The 16,512-nt window shown below is 55.9% G+C and overlaps 4 protein-coding genes across 4 annotated transcripts in view; all 4 read right to left on the bottom strand.

Annotated features, from left to right (window-relative positions):
- Positions 1 to 3,541: 3,541 nt before the first annotated feature.
- On the bottom strand, positions 3,542 to 6,328 carry LMJF_30_0600 (putative protein kinase; the record flags this gene model as incomplete). The annotated part of the gene is made up of 1 exon (XM_001684598.1): positions 3,542 to 6,328. The coding sequence occupies one exon, from the start codon at positions 6,326 to 6,328 to the stop codon at positions 3,542 to 3,544; it is 2,787 nt and encodes a 928-aa protein (XP_001684650.1).
- A 4,750-nt stretch (positions 6,329 to 11,078) lies between these two features.
- LMJF_30_0610 (putative nitrate reductase) lies at positions 11,079 to 12,689 on the bottom strand (the record flags this gene model as incomplete). The annotated part of the gene is made up of 1 exon (XM_001684599.1): positions 11,079 to 12,689. One exon carries the CDS (start codon positions 12,687 to 12,689, stop codon positions 11,079 to 11,081), a length of 1,611 nt encoding a protein of 536 aa, XP_001684651.1.
- A 1,059-nt stretch (positions 12,690 to 13,748) lies between these two features.
- LMJF_30_0620 (putative ribosome biogenesis regulatory protein (RRS1)) lies at positions 13,749 to 14,486 on the bottom strand (the record flags this gene model as incomplete). The annotated part of the gene is made up of 1 exon (XM_001684600.1): positions 13,749 to 14,486. One exon carries the CDS (start codon positions 14,484 to 14,486, stop codon positions 13,749 to 13,751), a length of 738 nt encoding a protein of 245 aa, XP_001684652.1.
- Positions 14,487 to 15,170: 684 nt separating this feature from the next.
- The window catches only part of LMJF_30_0630 (putative histidyl-tRNA synthetase), a gene marked incomplete at both ends in the record, with an annotated part of 1,422 nt that continues 80 nt past the window's right edge, over positions 15,171 to 16,512 (bottom strand). Inside the window, one exon of the mRNA XM_001684601.1 lies at positions 15,171 to 16,512. This exon is cut by the window's right edge and continues 80 nt beyond it. Within this exon, the coding sequence (XP_001684653.1) occupies positions 15,171 to 16,512 (1,342 nt within the window).

A 16,512-nucleotide genomic window follows, 5' to 3' on the forward strand; every position in this document is an offset into this window, starting at 1 on the left:
TAATAGAGACGAAGGAGAAAAAGGGGGTCCCACAACAAAAAAAAGAGGTGCACCGACAGCACAACCACAAAACAGCGGGAAGGTGCGGTGGAAAAGAAAAGCAGACAAGCCTCGAACAGACGCGCAGCATCACACAAACAACGACACATATTCGGTGAAAAACAAAAGCGCGTAAGTGGGGCGATGCCGGAGGTGGAGGAGACAAGTGAGGCCAAAGAACATCTACGCCCAACATCTACAGAGGGGAGGGGAAGGGAAGAAGCCCCCACCCCCCTCGAGGACAGCTGCTCATGCAGTCAGTTTAAGAGAGAGGAGAGAGAGGCCTACTCCAACACGTGGAAACTCTCCCCTTCCTCTCTTTTTCGGACATCTCCATCCTCTTCTTTTCCCCTCAGCGCCCACCCTCGCACCGCCATCCGCCCGTAAAGGGTTCTATAAACGATAGAGGCGTAAGAGGAGCAGAAACTCTCACCACTGTGGCACAGCCTTGTGCGCTGTAGCGGAATAAGGGGAGACGGGGGAGGCTGTGGGGTATCAAAAAAAAAAAAATATATATATATATGAAAAAAAACGTAGCATGGCTGAAGATGAAGGGACGCGAGAAACCCGGTAGGAACTAAAACAACGTACTCACAGACTGGCGGCGCACCCACATGTACTGGCACGCATACACATGTCTGGAGAAGGCAAACAAGAAAACATGAAGCGCAGAAGAGAAAAAAAACCCTACACAGAGGAAAAGGGACACACACACACACACACAAAGAAGGAGGGAGGGGGAAAGAGAAAAGAGAGAGCCGTGCTGCAGTCTCGAGCTAGGAAGAGAGTGATACAAGACCAAAACAGCCAAAATGAGAGCGAAGTGGAGGGCAAAGACCACCACCACCACAGCAGTAAAACGAACAAGGGCAGACCAACCACAAGGCTCCGCTCCACCCCCTTCACTCTTTTCTGCTCCGCAGGCGTCGACACAACTAAAACGGGGAAAACGAAAGGGCGGAGGAGGAGAGGAGGACAGTGCACTGAAGAGAGGTTGGGGGAGGGGGTGGGTTCACAGCGAAGCCCGTGCTGGACGGAGAGAACAAGTGCTAGTGTAAAAATGCCTGTGTGCAAGAACTTATCTCGAACGTTAAGCTTGCGTATGTGCGTGTTCAACACACATCGATGCAAGGAGCGGTGGAAGACATGCGGCAGCACACATCTTGGCCTCGACAATGATCAATTAGGGAGCCGGAATCAAAGGAAAAGGATGGAAGGCGGAGGGAAGAGCAATCGGCAAAATGAGAGAAAGAAGCGACACGGTTCTGTGGGGGGGGGGGCACACTTGCAAACACACACACAAAGGAAGACCATCACGAAGACAGAGGGGACAGGGGAAGGCACGCATAGCCGTTGGGAGTCTTGTTTTTTGTTGTTTTTCACCCTTTTCTCCCGCTGCACAACAAGGGGGGAAGGCGTGCGTGCGCGTTTTTTGTTTGTGTTTGTGTTTTGTTTTGGCGGTGGAGAAATGTATACAAGTCCGACAATAAAAAAGGGGTGTGAGCGACAGAAGCCACCGAAGCACAGACAAGTAATAAGAAGGGACGCATACTCAAGAACGACGAACCACGATGCAGATGTGCATTCAATGTGACAGCTCCAATCGAAAGAAACCACGGCACAGGTACTATAAAACGTTGTGTGAAAAGGGCCGATCACACCACGATGACTGTTGATCGCTGCTCCACCTTTTTCAATCCCTCTCATCATTCCTTTTGGGGGCTGCGCTGGCTGTTGTCAGCTGGTTGGTTGGTGTTTCGATTCGCGTCTTTTTCCTGTTGTGTGTGCCCCTCTCTCCTTTGAGCTCTCTCAAGAGGCGCTGCGTATAAAAGGGGTGAAACGCCTTTGGAGAGAAATACGCCACGCCGCCCGTCGCTGTGGGTTCATTGTGTTGGGAGAGGAGAGGGAAGGTGAGAGAAAAGCAGTGGGGGCAGCTGACCGTCTCTTTCACAGCTTCGTCCTTTCTTGGCGTGGGACACGCAAGCTCCCCTCGTGTGCTGTGTGGAGTTGGCGGCGAGCTGAAGAAGGGCGAGACGTGATCGAATAGAAGGGGCGAAAAAAGAGAGAGAAACAGAAGCAGGCCGCAGCACCGCCCGAGCAATACACGCAGAAAGAGAAAGAAGAAGTTCAGCGCCGTGCATAGGGAAACGCTCAGCGACGCTCGTTCTCTCCGTCTTCTCCACATTGATACTCCTCCTTGCCTTCTCGCCCTCTCCCCGTTCTCGGGGCCCTATCTTCTTCATTGGGAGTGCATATGCGTGCGTCTACGCGGGGGAAAGAGCAAGGGGGAGGGTCGGCGCATGCCAGCTGCGTGGAGAGAGGAGAAAAGAAGCCACCAAGAAATGAAGAAGATACCTCAAGAGCGGGAGAAGGGGGAGACAGAAGAGGCGGGAGGTGTGAAAACAGAAATGCGGCTGTTCGTTTTTCTTTGCTCTTTCCTCTTCACCTATTGTGTTATACGTACAGCAACACGGGTGGAGGGGGAGAAGGGAGAACAGGAGGGCGGGGAGAATAGGAGGGGAGAGCCGGAAACACGGGAATTGAGGGGGTGCGCCGACGCCCGCTGCACCTCTGAAAAAAGAAGCACACTATCAAAGTGCTAAGGCCCGCAGCTGCCGCCCATCACCTCCCAATAATGAAATCCAGAAAAGAGAAAGACAACTACGCCCTATCGGGGAGGAGGAACGATGCTGAACTTTGCGCAACCGAGTCGAGGAGAGAAGAGACACAACAAAAAAGAAGTAAATCTACAAGCAGCAGAAGCGGGAGGAAGGCGAGAAAGGAAGGAGAGAGAGGAGGGTGCGGGAAAAGGAAGATGCGGAAGGGGAGCACACACCTACCAGCGTAACGCGCACACGCAGATAAAACGACAGCGGTGGATATACATGTATATGTATATATATATATATATGGAGATTTCAAAAAGCAAGAGGGAAACACGTACACAAACACGCTTGAAAAAAAAACAGGCAAAGTACAAAGAAAAAGAGACCACCATACATCACAGCACGTAACTGTAGCAGCAAGTCACAGAGCACACCCCCTCACACGCACGCATACATAAACCCACTTCCATGAGTCATGAAGGAGCAGCGTGGGCAGCAATGTAGCATTAACAGCTTCACGCTGGAGTACGCCAACCACAGGAAAGGACGCAAGGAGAACGCTCCGTTCTTTCTACCTTCAGCATGCGCGCGACTTTTTCAAAATGCCATACATCTCCACCACCGGCGTTCCACCAAAGGACGATCCGCATCTCAGCCCTTGAAAGGTAACAAAAACAAAAAAAAACGCACACGTACACGCAACAGTAGGGAGCCACGGAAGTGAACGCCTAAAATGAACAATGGTGATATGAAGAAAAGAGCGAGGAAAACTGCATATCGGAGAGTGGTGGCCATGGATAGCATCACGCAGCCGAGTGAACAGCACGCGACAGCAAGGGTACGCAGCCTCTCAGAGCGACACCTATACGTGCGCATATGGGCGCGTACCGCGCCGGCTACGCTTTGTGATCGTCTTTCAGTGCATGGCCAGTTGCCCGTGCCGCCGTCGCTTGGCGCTTCTTTCCGGGGGAAGAAGTTCTGTTCGGTGTGGTGCTGCTCGACTGGTTGGCAACGCTCGAGACACGGTAGATCGACGAGCCTGCCGGTCGAAGATCGGCACGCTGTTTGCTGGGAGAAGTGCTGAGGTTGGTCCGGTTATGAACAGGTGTGTTAAGAGCGCGTGGCACCGGGCTCGGGTTCGATCGTCTCTTCGACGAAGACACTACAGCCGCGGCGCTTCCCGCCACCAACGCTCGCTGGCGTGGCGATCTTTCTTTGTGCAGCTGCGCAGGCCGTTGCGGCCGCTGCGCCGGCTCCGGTGGCGACTTCCTCCGCCCTCGTGCACCGCTGCCACCACTACCCTCTTGTCCCATCATCACTAGCGAATCACCTTGCCCCGGGGTCGCCCTACGGGCACTCACGCGCGTGCGGTGTAGCCGCCCTCCACCTGGCAAAGCCTCCGGTAACGCCATAGGTGACCCGTGATGGCTTTCCATCGACGCACCTTCGCTGAGTGGGGACGACCCCGAAAAAGGGATGCCCGCATGCCTGGTCACCACCGCGTTTTTGGAGCTCAGTGTCTCGCTTTGAGGGGAAGAAAGGTTACTACTCGTAGTACCGCCCGCCTCATGGTCGCCCGTCTCGTCCTCGAGTGAGTACTGATACCCACCGGGGCTGCTGCTGCTCGGATCTTTCGTCATGTCGTCGCCACCCTTGCGAAGGCGAAGGGCGGTGGCGTCTAAAAGAATGGAGCGAGGAGGCTTGCCAGGGTGCGGGTTTGGGTGCGCCGGCTCTTTAGTCTTCAGCGGCGGGTGCGCGGCGATGGGCTTGTGACCAGCGCCCTCCTTCCGCTCACCGGCAGCCTTGGTCAGCGCTGCGGATGCTGTGACGGCCGCTGGGGCGCCTTGTCCGAGGAGCCAAGGGTGCCGACGCAGTTGCGAGGCGGTCCACCGATCCTTGATGTTGGTCTTGGTGCACATGCGAATAAAGTCCTTCGCGCCTTCGGAGGCGCATGCCGGAATCTGATCCTCGATCTTGGAGCTGATGATGGCGAACATCACCGCCATCTGGTTGTCGAGGTTCGCGAACGGCGGCTTGCCAGTGAGCATTTGGATGACGCAGCACCCCACCGACCATACATCGGCCTCAAACGAGTATCCAGAGCAGGCAATCATCTCGGGTGACATGAAGCTTGGAGTGCCTTGCACGGACCGCGTGATGAGGGTGTCCGCCAACTCCTTGCTCTGCCCAAAGTCGCCCAGCTTGAGCTGGTCGTCCTCTGTGAGGAAAAGGTTATCACCCTTCAAGTCGCGATGAAGGATGTGCGAGACGTGCAGGTACTCGAGCCCCTCTAGCAGCTGGGCCGTGTAGTCGCGCGTCTTTTCCTCGGAGAGACCGCCGACGCTCTCCAGCTTGCTGCCCACAGTGCCACCCCCTACAAATTCCATGAAAATGCGAAGGGAGTTGTTCTCGCGCACAGCGCCTAGATAAGTCACAACGTGAGGATGGTGCAGTCGACGCATGACGCGAATCTCCGACTCGAGAGCAGCCAACTGCTTCTCCACGTCCTTGGTGAAGTCGTGCGGCACAATAATCTCCTTCACGGCAATGATGTTCCCGCTGTCCAGGTCCTGGGCCCTATAAACATCGCCGAATGTGCCACGTCCGACACGTTCCAGCAGTTTGACACTTTGTACCCGTGGCCGCTGGCCGAGGGAGTTACTCAGAGGGCTGCCGCGATCCGTACCCTGGCCCGCAGAAGAGTTGTCGTCGGTGAACTGTAATCCCCCGTCGCAGAGCCGCGCCGCCGAGGCACTTGGAGCGCTCTGTGCTGCTGTGGATGCAGCGACATGCGAGGTTCGAGCGGTGTTTGCCCGCGCACTAGATGCGGAAGGGGAGATAACGACCACGGGCGGGTCCCTCTGCGGAACAGCAGCCGCTATGCGAGGCTCTGCCGCTATCCCCACTGCTACATCCGCGGCGGCGCTGTCGCGTGCCTGGTGGTGTGCGTTGACGCTGGCACCGTTGTATGGGTCAATCCCGCCGGAGCCGAAGATGCTACCAAAGCTGTTCGACTCCCTATGCGGAGGTGGGACGTTGGGCTTGCGGAAACGGCTCGCCCATCCAGTGGCGGCGTATTTATTCTCAGTCAGGCCGGTGAGGCTGCAGCTCGGTACACTTTCCGAGATGGCTGTGTAGGACATGCTATGACTGGAGCCCTCCGTTTCTGCAGAGTTCGAAGACGCGTCGGAGTCGCACGCGTAGAAAGAGGGGTCATCGCTGTAGCTGGGGAAACTCTCCTCTACCTCGCGACTGCTACCGCTGGGAAAGCTGCGGCGCATACGCGCACGGATCTCGTGCCCCACCCGTGATGCGCGGCTGCGGCTCATGGAGCTGCTTACTTTTCCACCATGCCGTAAGCGTCGATGGTCGAAGAACGACGATGTCGAATCCTCCGTCTGCTCCTCCATTGCAACACTGCACAGCTCACTGCGCACCTCGCTCACGGAAGCCTCACTCGGGATGCTAGCCGTGTTGAAGCGTGAAAGCAGATGAGGTGGGCGACTGTTCTCGCCACTGTCCAGCGGTACCAGCTGCATCACGCACGCCAGCGGATTCTTGAGCGATCTGACGATACGCCGGGAGGCGGTACAGCCACGAGAGATGGGGATGCTTCCCTCTGTGGGGAGGTCAATGTCGACCCCGCCCGGCCGCGCGTAGCCTACATTTTGTCGAGAGTGCATCTTCACTGGCCCGAATGCTCTGAACACTGACTTTTGAAACCCGGCGAAAAAGACAACGCAGCCTCACGTCCACAAAGAGGGAGCCAGCGAAGGCGGGAGAAAGAAAAAGGGGGAAGACGAGCCCGTCCCCGACACAGGCCCCGCACGCCCACACACAAACTGGAACGTATGGATGCACAAGTAGGCACCCACGTGAGTCCGGGTGGTGGGTGTGTGGCTGAGGCAGCGCCTGGCGCTTTGCTTCTCTGTCCTCCCTCCTCTTTGAAGTACTCTCTCGCTTCGTCGACGAAAGAGAGAGAGACGCACACGGCTGACCGGAGAAGCGGCGCAGACTCGAGGAGCGAGAAAACGGCGACAACAAGGAGGCGCCAAACGGGAAGAGGAGAGAGGGTCGGAAAAAGTAAAGCCGAGGAGAACTGAAAGGAGGAGTGTAGCAGGTGGTAATGGAACGCGCGTGAGGCAACCGAGAGAACGGCGGGAGAGCCAAGTAAAATCAACCAAAAAAAAAAGAAAAACAGGGAGAAAAGGCGCATACATGCGAAGAGCGAGAGAGGGAGAGATGCGGTATTTTCTGTGGTACTAGAGAGCACGGAAAAGCGTCGTAGAGGAGAAAACACACACACACACACACACACACTAAAGCGGACAGAACAGAGCCGTCCTAGGAAAAGCGAAACGGGAGGGGAGGGGAGGGGGGGGCGAAATGCGCTTCGCGACCCAAGCCCACGGGAGTTCCCGCTCCGCCACAAAAGAGGAAGAACACACACACACACACACACACGCGCGCGTGCAGCTAAAGAAGACAAACATACGACACGACAACGGAAGAGAGAGCGGCAGCAGCAGCGAATGAGAATGAACACACAACACGTAACGAAAAAAAAAACGTGAAAGAAGAGAGAGCCGACAGAGAGAAATCGAGAGGAGAGACAAACAAGTCGAACAGAAAGAGAGAGGGGGGAAGAGAAGGAATGTGGGAGGGGTGCTCAATGGGGGGAGGGGGGGGCGGAAGAAAACAAGACGGCTAAAAAAAAAAGTAAAACAAACCAAAAGCGGGAAAAGAAGCAAGCAAAGGAAAGGATGAGGAAAGAGAGAAGAGGGGAGAGGACAGAGATACGCAAGATACGCCGTCGTATCAGCTGCCGTAGGTGATACACCTGGGGTGGAAAGGGGTACTTGCGTATGTCTCTTCTTCCCGCTGCTCTCCTACTCCTTGGCCAGCACACGCAAAAACACAAAAAAAATGAAAAGCGAGACAAATAAACGAGAGAGGGGGTGGGAAATAAGAGGCGAGCAACGTAGGAGGGAGGGAGACAAGACCTCGGAGAAAACGAAGATAGTCAAAATATAGAAGACAGGGAATCGAGATAAAACGGGTGCAGGGTTGGCGCAATCAAGGCAGAAGACGAAGGCGCTCCAGAGGAGAAGCTGGGGAAGGCGGAGATGAACACAACCACACGCATGCACACCAGGCCAAAGTGAAAGGCGAGGTGCGAAAGGACGGAAGACTACAAAGCAGCCGTGACTCTATAAATTTTTTTGTTCCCCCACAGATGTTTGTTCGTGTGCTTATAACTTACCCCCGCATGCAAGTGCGACGAGTCGATGTGCACACGCACAGAGTGAGCGCTTAATGATCTCTACTGCACTCTTTGTGCTCCACTTCGGCTCACCCTTCCTCCTCTCTCGCCTTCAGTTTGTGTGCTCGCCGCGCCTGTCCGTGCTATGCTCCTCCTGCTGTTTCGTACCAACGCTTTTGATAGACTGCTTCAAGACAAGAAAAAAAGGGAAAACAAAATGCACAGAAGGCGCACACCGGCACGTCCAAGAGGCAGAGGTAGAAACGACAAAAAAAAAACAGCACAGTATCACACACACACACACACACACACACACACACACACACAACAGCCTCAGAGGAGCAAGAAATAAACTAAACAAAAAAAGAAAAGGAGTTGCGAGCACCAAAAACAAAGAAACAAGGACCAATACGTACCGCAATTTGCGCTCTTTCTCTATCTCGCAGTTTGTTTCCGTGTTTGTTGTTGAACACGTTGTGCACGACTTTTGTATGTATCGCCGTGGCACTGCTCTGCTACGTCGAGGTGGCGCACGACCACTTCAGAGCACAAGCCGACCGCAACGCCGCAGAGATTACCCTGCCCCCGCACAGCCCTTTTAGTACGTGAGAAAGGGCTGAAAAAGAAGAGCGAGGTAGGAAAGGAGGCTTGGGATGATCCTCTTCCTGCCTTTGCGTTTCAGCTATCCCCTATTGCTGTTTTCTTTGCGCTTCTCCTTTTCTTTTTTTCTTGCACCACCCCGTGTCCCGGTTTGACTGCCTCTCCTCTACTACGAGGCAAAGGAAAAGGGAGAGAGAGTCCACCTCGGTGAGAGAGTCGCGAGGTGCTCAAGTCCGAGAGAAAAGCAGGAGAGGACAAAGAACAGAGAGGAGGTAGCGCGAACAAAAAAAGATGGGCTCCTCCTACTCTTCTTGGAGGGAGGTCACGCAAAGTGCCGAGAGCGTGCGGCGCCCCTTGTCTCCCCTTTCGCTCACCTTTTCAGCAAAAGGCGAAAACAGTTGCGTCGCACGGATCCAAGTACCACAACTCCTCTTACGAGGACTCAGATAGATAAAAGGAGATAGAGAACGAAATGGATTGACAGCGCGAGAGAGTGGGAGTATATGTGTGTGATTGGTTAGGGTAGGTTAGTTGAAGGGGAAGGCCAAAAGACGCACTAACTCTCCCCTCTCCCTTCTCGCCGTTTGAGAGTCACTTGGGGCTCTTTTTCGTTCTGATGTTGAAACGGTGGTCGAAAAACAAAACGAGAAAACACCAGCAGCAATGTCGAAGCGTCCTTGACGATGGTGGGGCTCGGTGGTAAGCGAACAGAGAGGTGAGCGCCACGCCTGTGTATGGAGAGGAGGTCGGAGATGCTGGTGCCGAAAAGAAAAGCCGCAGGGATGGGATTTCTTTCGTGTTTTTCGTTGCTGGCTAACTTCCTCGTTTGGTCCTTTTCGTAGTTGCTTGCAGTAGGGGTCCCGAATATGCGAGGTTATGGGAAAATTGTGAACTAGAACGCGGGAGGGAGGGGAGGTCAGACGCGCACACACACGCACGCATTAATTTCATGTACGCTATTTCCCGCTCAAAAAAAGTTCCCTGGCGCACAGACACACTAATAGAGCGCGTTACCTCCTTCGTTCCTGCGGAACTGCACGAGCACTCGCAAGGCATGCAGATCGTCAAACTACACGATACGTATCAGTCCCATGGGTTGTGTGCAAAAAAAGAGGTGAGGGAAAGGGAGAGGCGGAAGAGGCGGGGGGGGGGGAGGTGGCATTGATGGGTGAGGTAAAAGCAGCGCGAGGAGACGTGGAGAGAGGAGATGGGCAACGGCGAAGCTAACAAAAATCCGCCGCTTTTACAGGCGACATCCGCTTCTTCAGCGCCGCTTCATCCCAGCAGACATCTGCACCAAAGAGGTACAAAAGGAGAAGAGAGTGCGGGTGAACGGCCACTGATAAGGGGCAGTGTGTCTGCTCGTGTGGTAGCTACGCGCAGACAACCAATCAAGGAGAGGAAATGCGGCCTCACCTCCTGAGAGAAGGCAAGCCCGCCTCGTTAGCATCTTTCTTGTACACTCACCTGCCTCGGGTTGTTTCTTTCTTCTACATACAATCCAACGTGTGAGCTAAGCCAGCATCGACTCGGGCACCAGCACAGTTAAAATTGCCGCGCAACAAAATCAAGCAGGCCTGGAAGGGAGAGTCCTTCCCTTTTTGTACATGAGCGGATATTCCCCAGCAGCGTAAGATGAATAACATGAGCATACTCACGCCTTGCTTTCGGTAACGGTCCGCTATTCTCTCCACGTATTTACGTTCAGTGTCAAATACGTTGTCGATCGTTTAACGTGTGTCCATTTAACTGCCTTAGAATACGTGCCGAGCTCCACGCTGTCCCCCCCCCCTCCCCAGTCTTCCGGCGCCGTCACAGACTCCATCGCGTGGTGCAAAGCAGCGCTACACACATGCCAATACAGCAATGCGCCCGACTCAGCCGTGGGAGCACGAACCCTGCTTCACACTCTGGCCACCCCCGCTCCGCAGGCCGCCTCACAGCCGCTCCCCCACTATGCCAGTGGCCACGCAGTGCTTCAGGCCCCCCAGACCCCAGTAGGTATTTGCGAGGGCCGGGGGTGAGATAGACGCTCGAGTCACGCTGACGCTTCGCCTACCATATGGGTGGCGCAAGCCTGTGCACTGCCGCAGATCGCCCCGGCGCAGCGCTATCCAGGGCCCGACCGCCGGCATCAGTGGGGCGGTACATTGCTCTGACCTCCCCATGTGGCAGGCGCTTCACCGTGCCACCACCAGAGGTGGCTCGGCATTGGGCAGGGGGAGAGACGAAGGAGGGGCTGCGTGGCTTCCGCACAGAGTGGGGGGGGGGGCACTGGGCCCTGAGATGCCACGCGCTGAGACGCCACCCCCCGTCATCTGGGTGACGGGTGAGTGAATGGCAGGAAAGGGAAAAGAGAAAGTCCCAGACACATTGCAGTAAGGCTGCACAGCCGCTACCACAGGCGATGTGCCCGTGAAAAGCCGCGAAGAGTGAGAGGAGGAAGGAGAGCAAAATAAGAATATGCACCCCTGTGTGACTCAATGGCCCGCGTAAGCTCACTTTAACTCGGCGCACGTATGTCTAGCAGCTGCCTGCGGTGCATCTTGTTATTGCGTTTCACATCTCCCCTACAGGTGGTGAACCTGTGTGGCAGTGCAGATGCCTGCCTCCAACACTGCTGCAGCCACAGCATCGTTGAAGGTTGGAGGACCGCACACAACAACCGCTTGCGCAGGGTGGATCTCTGTACCCTTGAACGACTCCGCCGTGAGGCGCCCGCCGCAGAGCACGTGCGAAGCGAAGGATGTGGACTCCACTGATATATCCTGCGGTGACGCGCGGGAAAAGAGAAGCACAATACGTAGCGTGTGCTTCTGAATCGGTAGCGCCGTTGAGTAGCGGTTGGCAAGTTGACGCAGCTCTGTTGCCAAGATAAGATCATCTGGTGTGCGGACGGAGCAGACGAGGGTGACGCTGGAGAATTGTGTCTCGAGCGCGTTGGAGGACATGGAGTACAGAGGTGCAATACCGGTTCCGCCACCAACGAGCACCACGTGCCGCTCCTCCGGCGCAGCGCGCTGCACAGCGGCATCGGTGTTGAGCTGCCAGGAGGGAGGAAGAGGACCATCAAAGAAGACCTCATCGCCTTCTTTTAGGTCGAAGAGGTACCCAGACGTGCGGCCATTGGGGTAGTGCTTCATGCAAATCGTGAAGCTCGACACGCCCGTCTTGAATGGGGTGTAGAAGCGGCTCTCTTTCTCATGCAGATTGCTGTAGAGTTTGATGTGTCCGCCAGGAATCATGTAGAGTGGCTTGGGGCATGAAAAGGTGAAGTATCGGATGGTGACGGTCGAGTTCACGGACTCTATCTCCAAAATTCGAGTGGACTGAGCCTTGGGTCCTGCAGGGGTGATGGCGGTGGATTCTACCTCAGCCGCGACCGCTGGTCGTAGCGGAGACCTCCCCTGCGCCAGCCCCTCCACTGGACCCAGATAGAACTGCTTCACCATCTCCTTCGCCAGAAGGCCGTGAATGCGCATAAAAGTGTCGCCGCACTCGCGACCGTTGTTGTTCACCAGTACGCTTAGGCCCCCAGGGTGCTTGTCGCGCATTGATGTCACGTCATAGGCATCGCTGAAAAGAATAAGAATGATCCGGTTCAGATCCTCGCTGAGAGCCTTCGTGATGTCGGCCATACGCAAACGTGCAGGGACGAGAGCAGCAGTTGGTGTCTCTTCACCAGCGGCAGACGTACTCTCGGGTGGCGCTAGCTCACCGATCAAGAAATCAGGCAGCTTCCTCACTGCCATCGCACTGTGCATGCTAAAGAAGGCGTCCGTCACGTCTTTGCCGTTGTTGCGCCGCAGCGCGGACTTGCCGCCAGGGTGAGAAGCGAGAAAAGTGGTCACATCGTACACCTTGTCGCGAATGATCACCAACGTGCGGTCTGGGTTTACGGAAATCAGTTGCTGCACCTCCGTCATCGTGAAGGACTTGTGGCGCAGGTGTTGCTGCTTTGGAACCGCAAGCGTGCTCGGCCCCTCTCCCGACACCGTCATAGACGCCTGCTCCATCGACGTCGGCGGCATGGTAGGAGTTACCGTCACCTGCATCTCTGCCACCTCCGGCCCTGCTGTGAAGGAAGGGGGTTCGGTGTGATGTTCTGTGTCAACGTGGGCCTGCTGCTCCTCCTCGTGCGCAGGTGCGGAGGTGCTGCCCCTTGGGTGCTTTGAGCCCATGAATTATGGAGAAAACGAGAAGCAACTGAGAGAGGGAAAAGGCAGATTTGTGTCTGCGCTGACCGCAGCGGTGATTTCGAGCGCGTGGCTACGCTCGCAGTGCCCGTGAATGATGAAAACAGAACCAAAACACGCACGAAAAAGGCACGCCAGCACGCGGGCGTACGGAAAGAGATCTCAGCCGCCCCTGAGTGCTGTGCGTGCGGCGCAAATGCCAAAGAAGCGCCGTCACATGTACAGACACAGTGAGGCAAGACATTGCAGTTACCCAACGAGCATAGATAAAAGGCGAAAAGAAGTAGTGGGCACCTGCACCCACGGAGCCATGGGTCGCTGGCACGTGCGAGGCTTCGCCTCTTGAGGTCGACGAGCACGTCAAAGGTGACCATAGAAGTCGCAAAAGAAAGACGGGACGCACTTTGTGCAGCCGTGCTTACACCTGCATCTCACGCTCTCCGCCCCAGACCACGCTATCGCCAAGTAGCCTCCGCTACGTCACGATGTCCACCATGTGCTTCGGCAGTGGGCGTGCCACTCATGCCGCGCGTGCTTTGTGCGGTGGTTTCCCTCATAATGTCAAGAACGACCAACGCATACACAAAACAAAATGGAACGCATTATTCGAGTTACCAATGGGGCGTTACGAAGAAAAAAAGAAAAACGCTTCTGTCAAGCATCGTCGCAGTGCTTGGCGCCTTGCTCCCCTCTCCCGTTCGCTTGTTGCCTAACGCGCAGCGGAGTGCGTCTGCGTGTATGTACGTGCGTCGAGCACTCACAATATCTCTGCTGTGGGCAGGAGAACGCAAGTGAGGGTGCAAGACCCCTGTCAGTGATTGTAATGAAGCAGAGAGAGAGAGAGAGAGGGCAGCCCCTTCTTCCTCCCATCATACGCACACACGTGCAAGCGCGCATACACACACAAGGCCGCCTAGCTTCTGCGCCACTGGGAGATGTGGCGAGCAAGAAAGCGCGCGACTTCATTACGAAAAGCAGGCGCGAATGAGGTACACTCGCGGCACGCCGTACTCCCGCCACGACGCACTCGTGATCCCGGGAGGCTCAAGCGAGACGCTTTGTGTTCTTCTTAAACTTCTTTGTCTTTTCGAACTTGCCGTTGGACGCCGTGGCGAGGTTTCGCGCAGCTGCCGAAAGGTGCTTCACCTCCTCCTGCGCCTGCATCAGGTGCTCGGTGCGGCGCTTGTTGTGCTCCTCCTTCTTCTTCTGCTTTTCTAGGCGAGCCTGCTTTGCGCGGCGGTCATCCAGGAACGGGTCGCCGCCATCCTCGGCAGGCATGTACCCAGGCTTCACCTCACGCAGCCAGTCGTACTTGTCGCGGTCCTCGCGAGCACGCTTGCCCCACTTGTCCTTCCACACCTGGCGATCCTCATCAAAGACGCGGTTCGCCTTCTTGCGATGAATGTCGATACCCTTCTTGAGCGCAAACTTCTGCCATGCGGTGAGCGGCTTCGGCTTTGGCGGCGCCTTCTCGCGAGGCAGCTGCATCACCGGCTGCGGCAGCTGTACTAAGGTCATCGCACTCTCGTACTTAGTCTTCTTTACCTCCGTCGGTAAATCGACAAACTCGCCAAGGAGCGCCTTGAGTGAATTTGTGCAAGAGCTCATGAGATCCTCCTCACGGCGCATTGGCCCACTCACGGTGGACACATCCGTCACCGTCAAGAGACCGACATCTAGCTGATACTCACTCATTGCGTCTGTCTTGAGGTATGGGAAGCGAGGTGGACACTGCGCCAGAGCGGGCACATAAGGACTTTGATAGTCACGTGTTTGTGGCATGTAAGTAGTCAATAAGCGAGAAGGGGACAGGAGGGGCTAGGACGCGGCTAAGTTGAGGGATAAAAAGCAGAGAGGAAGCCGCACATTTCTCATGAAGGAAAGCGGGTTGTTATGCACACTGCTACACCTTATCGAGATTCGAGTCGTAGATACGGATACTGAGGGAGGCAACGCAAAACGTGCACAGGTACGACGGTAAGAGACAAAGCGCGACTCTTGCAACGCTGCATGAAGAGCCCGCCTCGTCCTACCTGCTACTTATCCTTTTTCATAAACGATTCGAATTGGCGCAGCATGCACGAACATAAAGTGCACACTCCGTGATGGTACCGTGCGTGCATCGTTGTGCGTACAGGTGCTTGCTCCGCATCTTACCGGGTCCATAAGTGTGCGGGCTTTCCCACTTACTTAGCGTGGAGAGGAACAACAAAGGAGACAACACGTAGCACAACGCTGAGAAAGCGAAAACAAGAAATGAGAGCGCGGCCGCCCCTAGAACAGAGAAGAGATAACCCCACATAAACAAGTGTTTGATGTTGTTGCCACGACAGAGATATGCGCGCAACGTCCTCGGAGAAGGGGCGGTAATGCTGCCTGCCAACGGACCGTGAAGAAGAGAGAAAAGAAGGGAATGCAGCCGCCCCAGTATGCGGATGGAAGCGCACAAGACAGCAGTTTCAAAGGCTACAAGTCTTCGAAGGGCACAAGGTCACCACGGTCATCCTCGCCCCTCTGCCCCTCGCGCAGCATCTTCACGCGCGCCATGCCCTTCTCCGTTTCGTCCGGCGCAATCAGCACGGCACGGTCAGCGCCGATACGATCCGCGTAGCTGAAGGTCTGAGCAACCTTCTTGGAGTCCATAATGATGTCGGCACTACGGCCCTTGTCACGCAGCTGCTTCAATACCTTCAAGGCGGTGCCTCGCTGAGACTCGTTGAACGGAATCACCACATCATCCACCTTATGCGGCAGCGAGTTAATCAGCTTCTTCTTCTTCAGCAGTTCAATGATGACACAGTCGCCAAAGCCGAACCCGACGCACGAGATAGGCTGCGGGCTGCCGTACAGAGTGAAGAGGTTGTCGTAGCGGCCGCCTCCGTAGATCGCGCGGAACTCACCACTGCGGTCAAACGCTTCGAAAACGATCCCGGTGTAGTAGGCGAGTCCACGCACAACACTCGCATCGAACTGGATCCAGTCGCCGTACCCGTACATCTGCATCTGCGAGAAGAACTCCGCGAGCTCCGAGAGGGCGCCGTTCTTGTCAAAGAGGTTCTTGTCGAAGTCGTCCACAGACCTGAGACTAAGTGTCCTGATGATGTCATCCGCCTGCTGGCCATCCAGGGCCAGGTCCTCTAACTCCGCGCGGATTTGTTCCTCAGGCAGCTTCTCCATCTTGTCGACGATCACGCACACTGGAGCAAAGAGAGAATCCGGCACGCCAGCGCCGGCGAGTGCACACTGCAGCAACTTGCGCGAGTTCACCTTCACGCCAACGTCCTGCGCGGTGAGGCCGAGCGACTCCATCGCCGCACACGCGGCGCACACGAGCTCCACCTCTGCGGCCACGCTCTTCACGCCGACGATATCCATATTCCACTGGTAGTGCTCACGGCGACGGCCGCGGGAGATGGCCTCGTAGCGCCAGCACTGCGGAATGGAGTACCACTTGGCGGGCAGAAGCAGAGAGCGGCCCTTGGCGAGCTGCAGACGCACCAATGACGGCGTCATCTCCGGCCGCAGTGTGACACGGTGGCCACCCTTCGTCACAAAGTTGAACATTTGGTCTGTAATCTCCTCCCCTGCTTTGCGGATGTAAAGCTCCTCCGACTCCAGAACCGGGGCGTCGTACTCCTCGAAGCCGAATTTGCGGGCCGTCTCGTGGAAGACGCCGAAGAGGTGCCTGCGCACGCGCATGTCCTCAGGAGGGAAGTCTCGGCAGCCCTGCACGGGCTCTTTCTCGATCATGTTCGCCTGGCTCTTTTTCTTGGACTTCTTCGACACTACCCCCTCCGGCTGCAGCAGC

Source organism: Leishmania major, chromosome 30, assembly GCF_000002725.2.
Source record: "Leishmania major strain Friedlin complete genome, chromosome 30".
Taxonomy (NCBI): domain Eukaryota; phylum Euglenozoa; class Kinetoplastea; order Trypanosomatida; family Trypanosomatidae; genus Leishmania; species Leishmania major.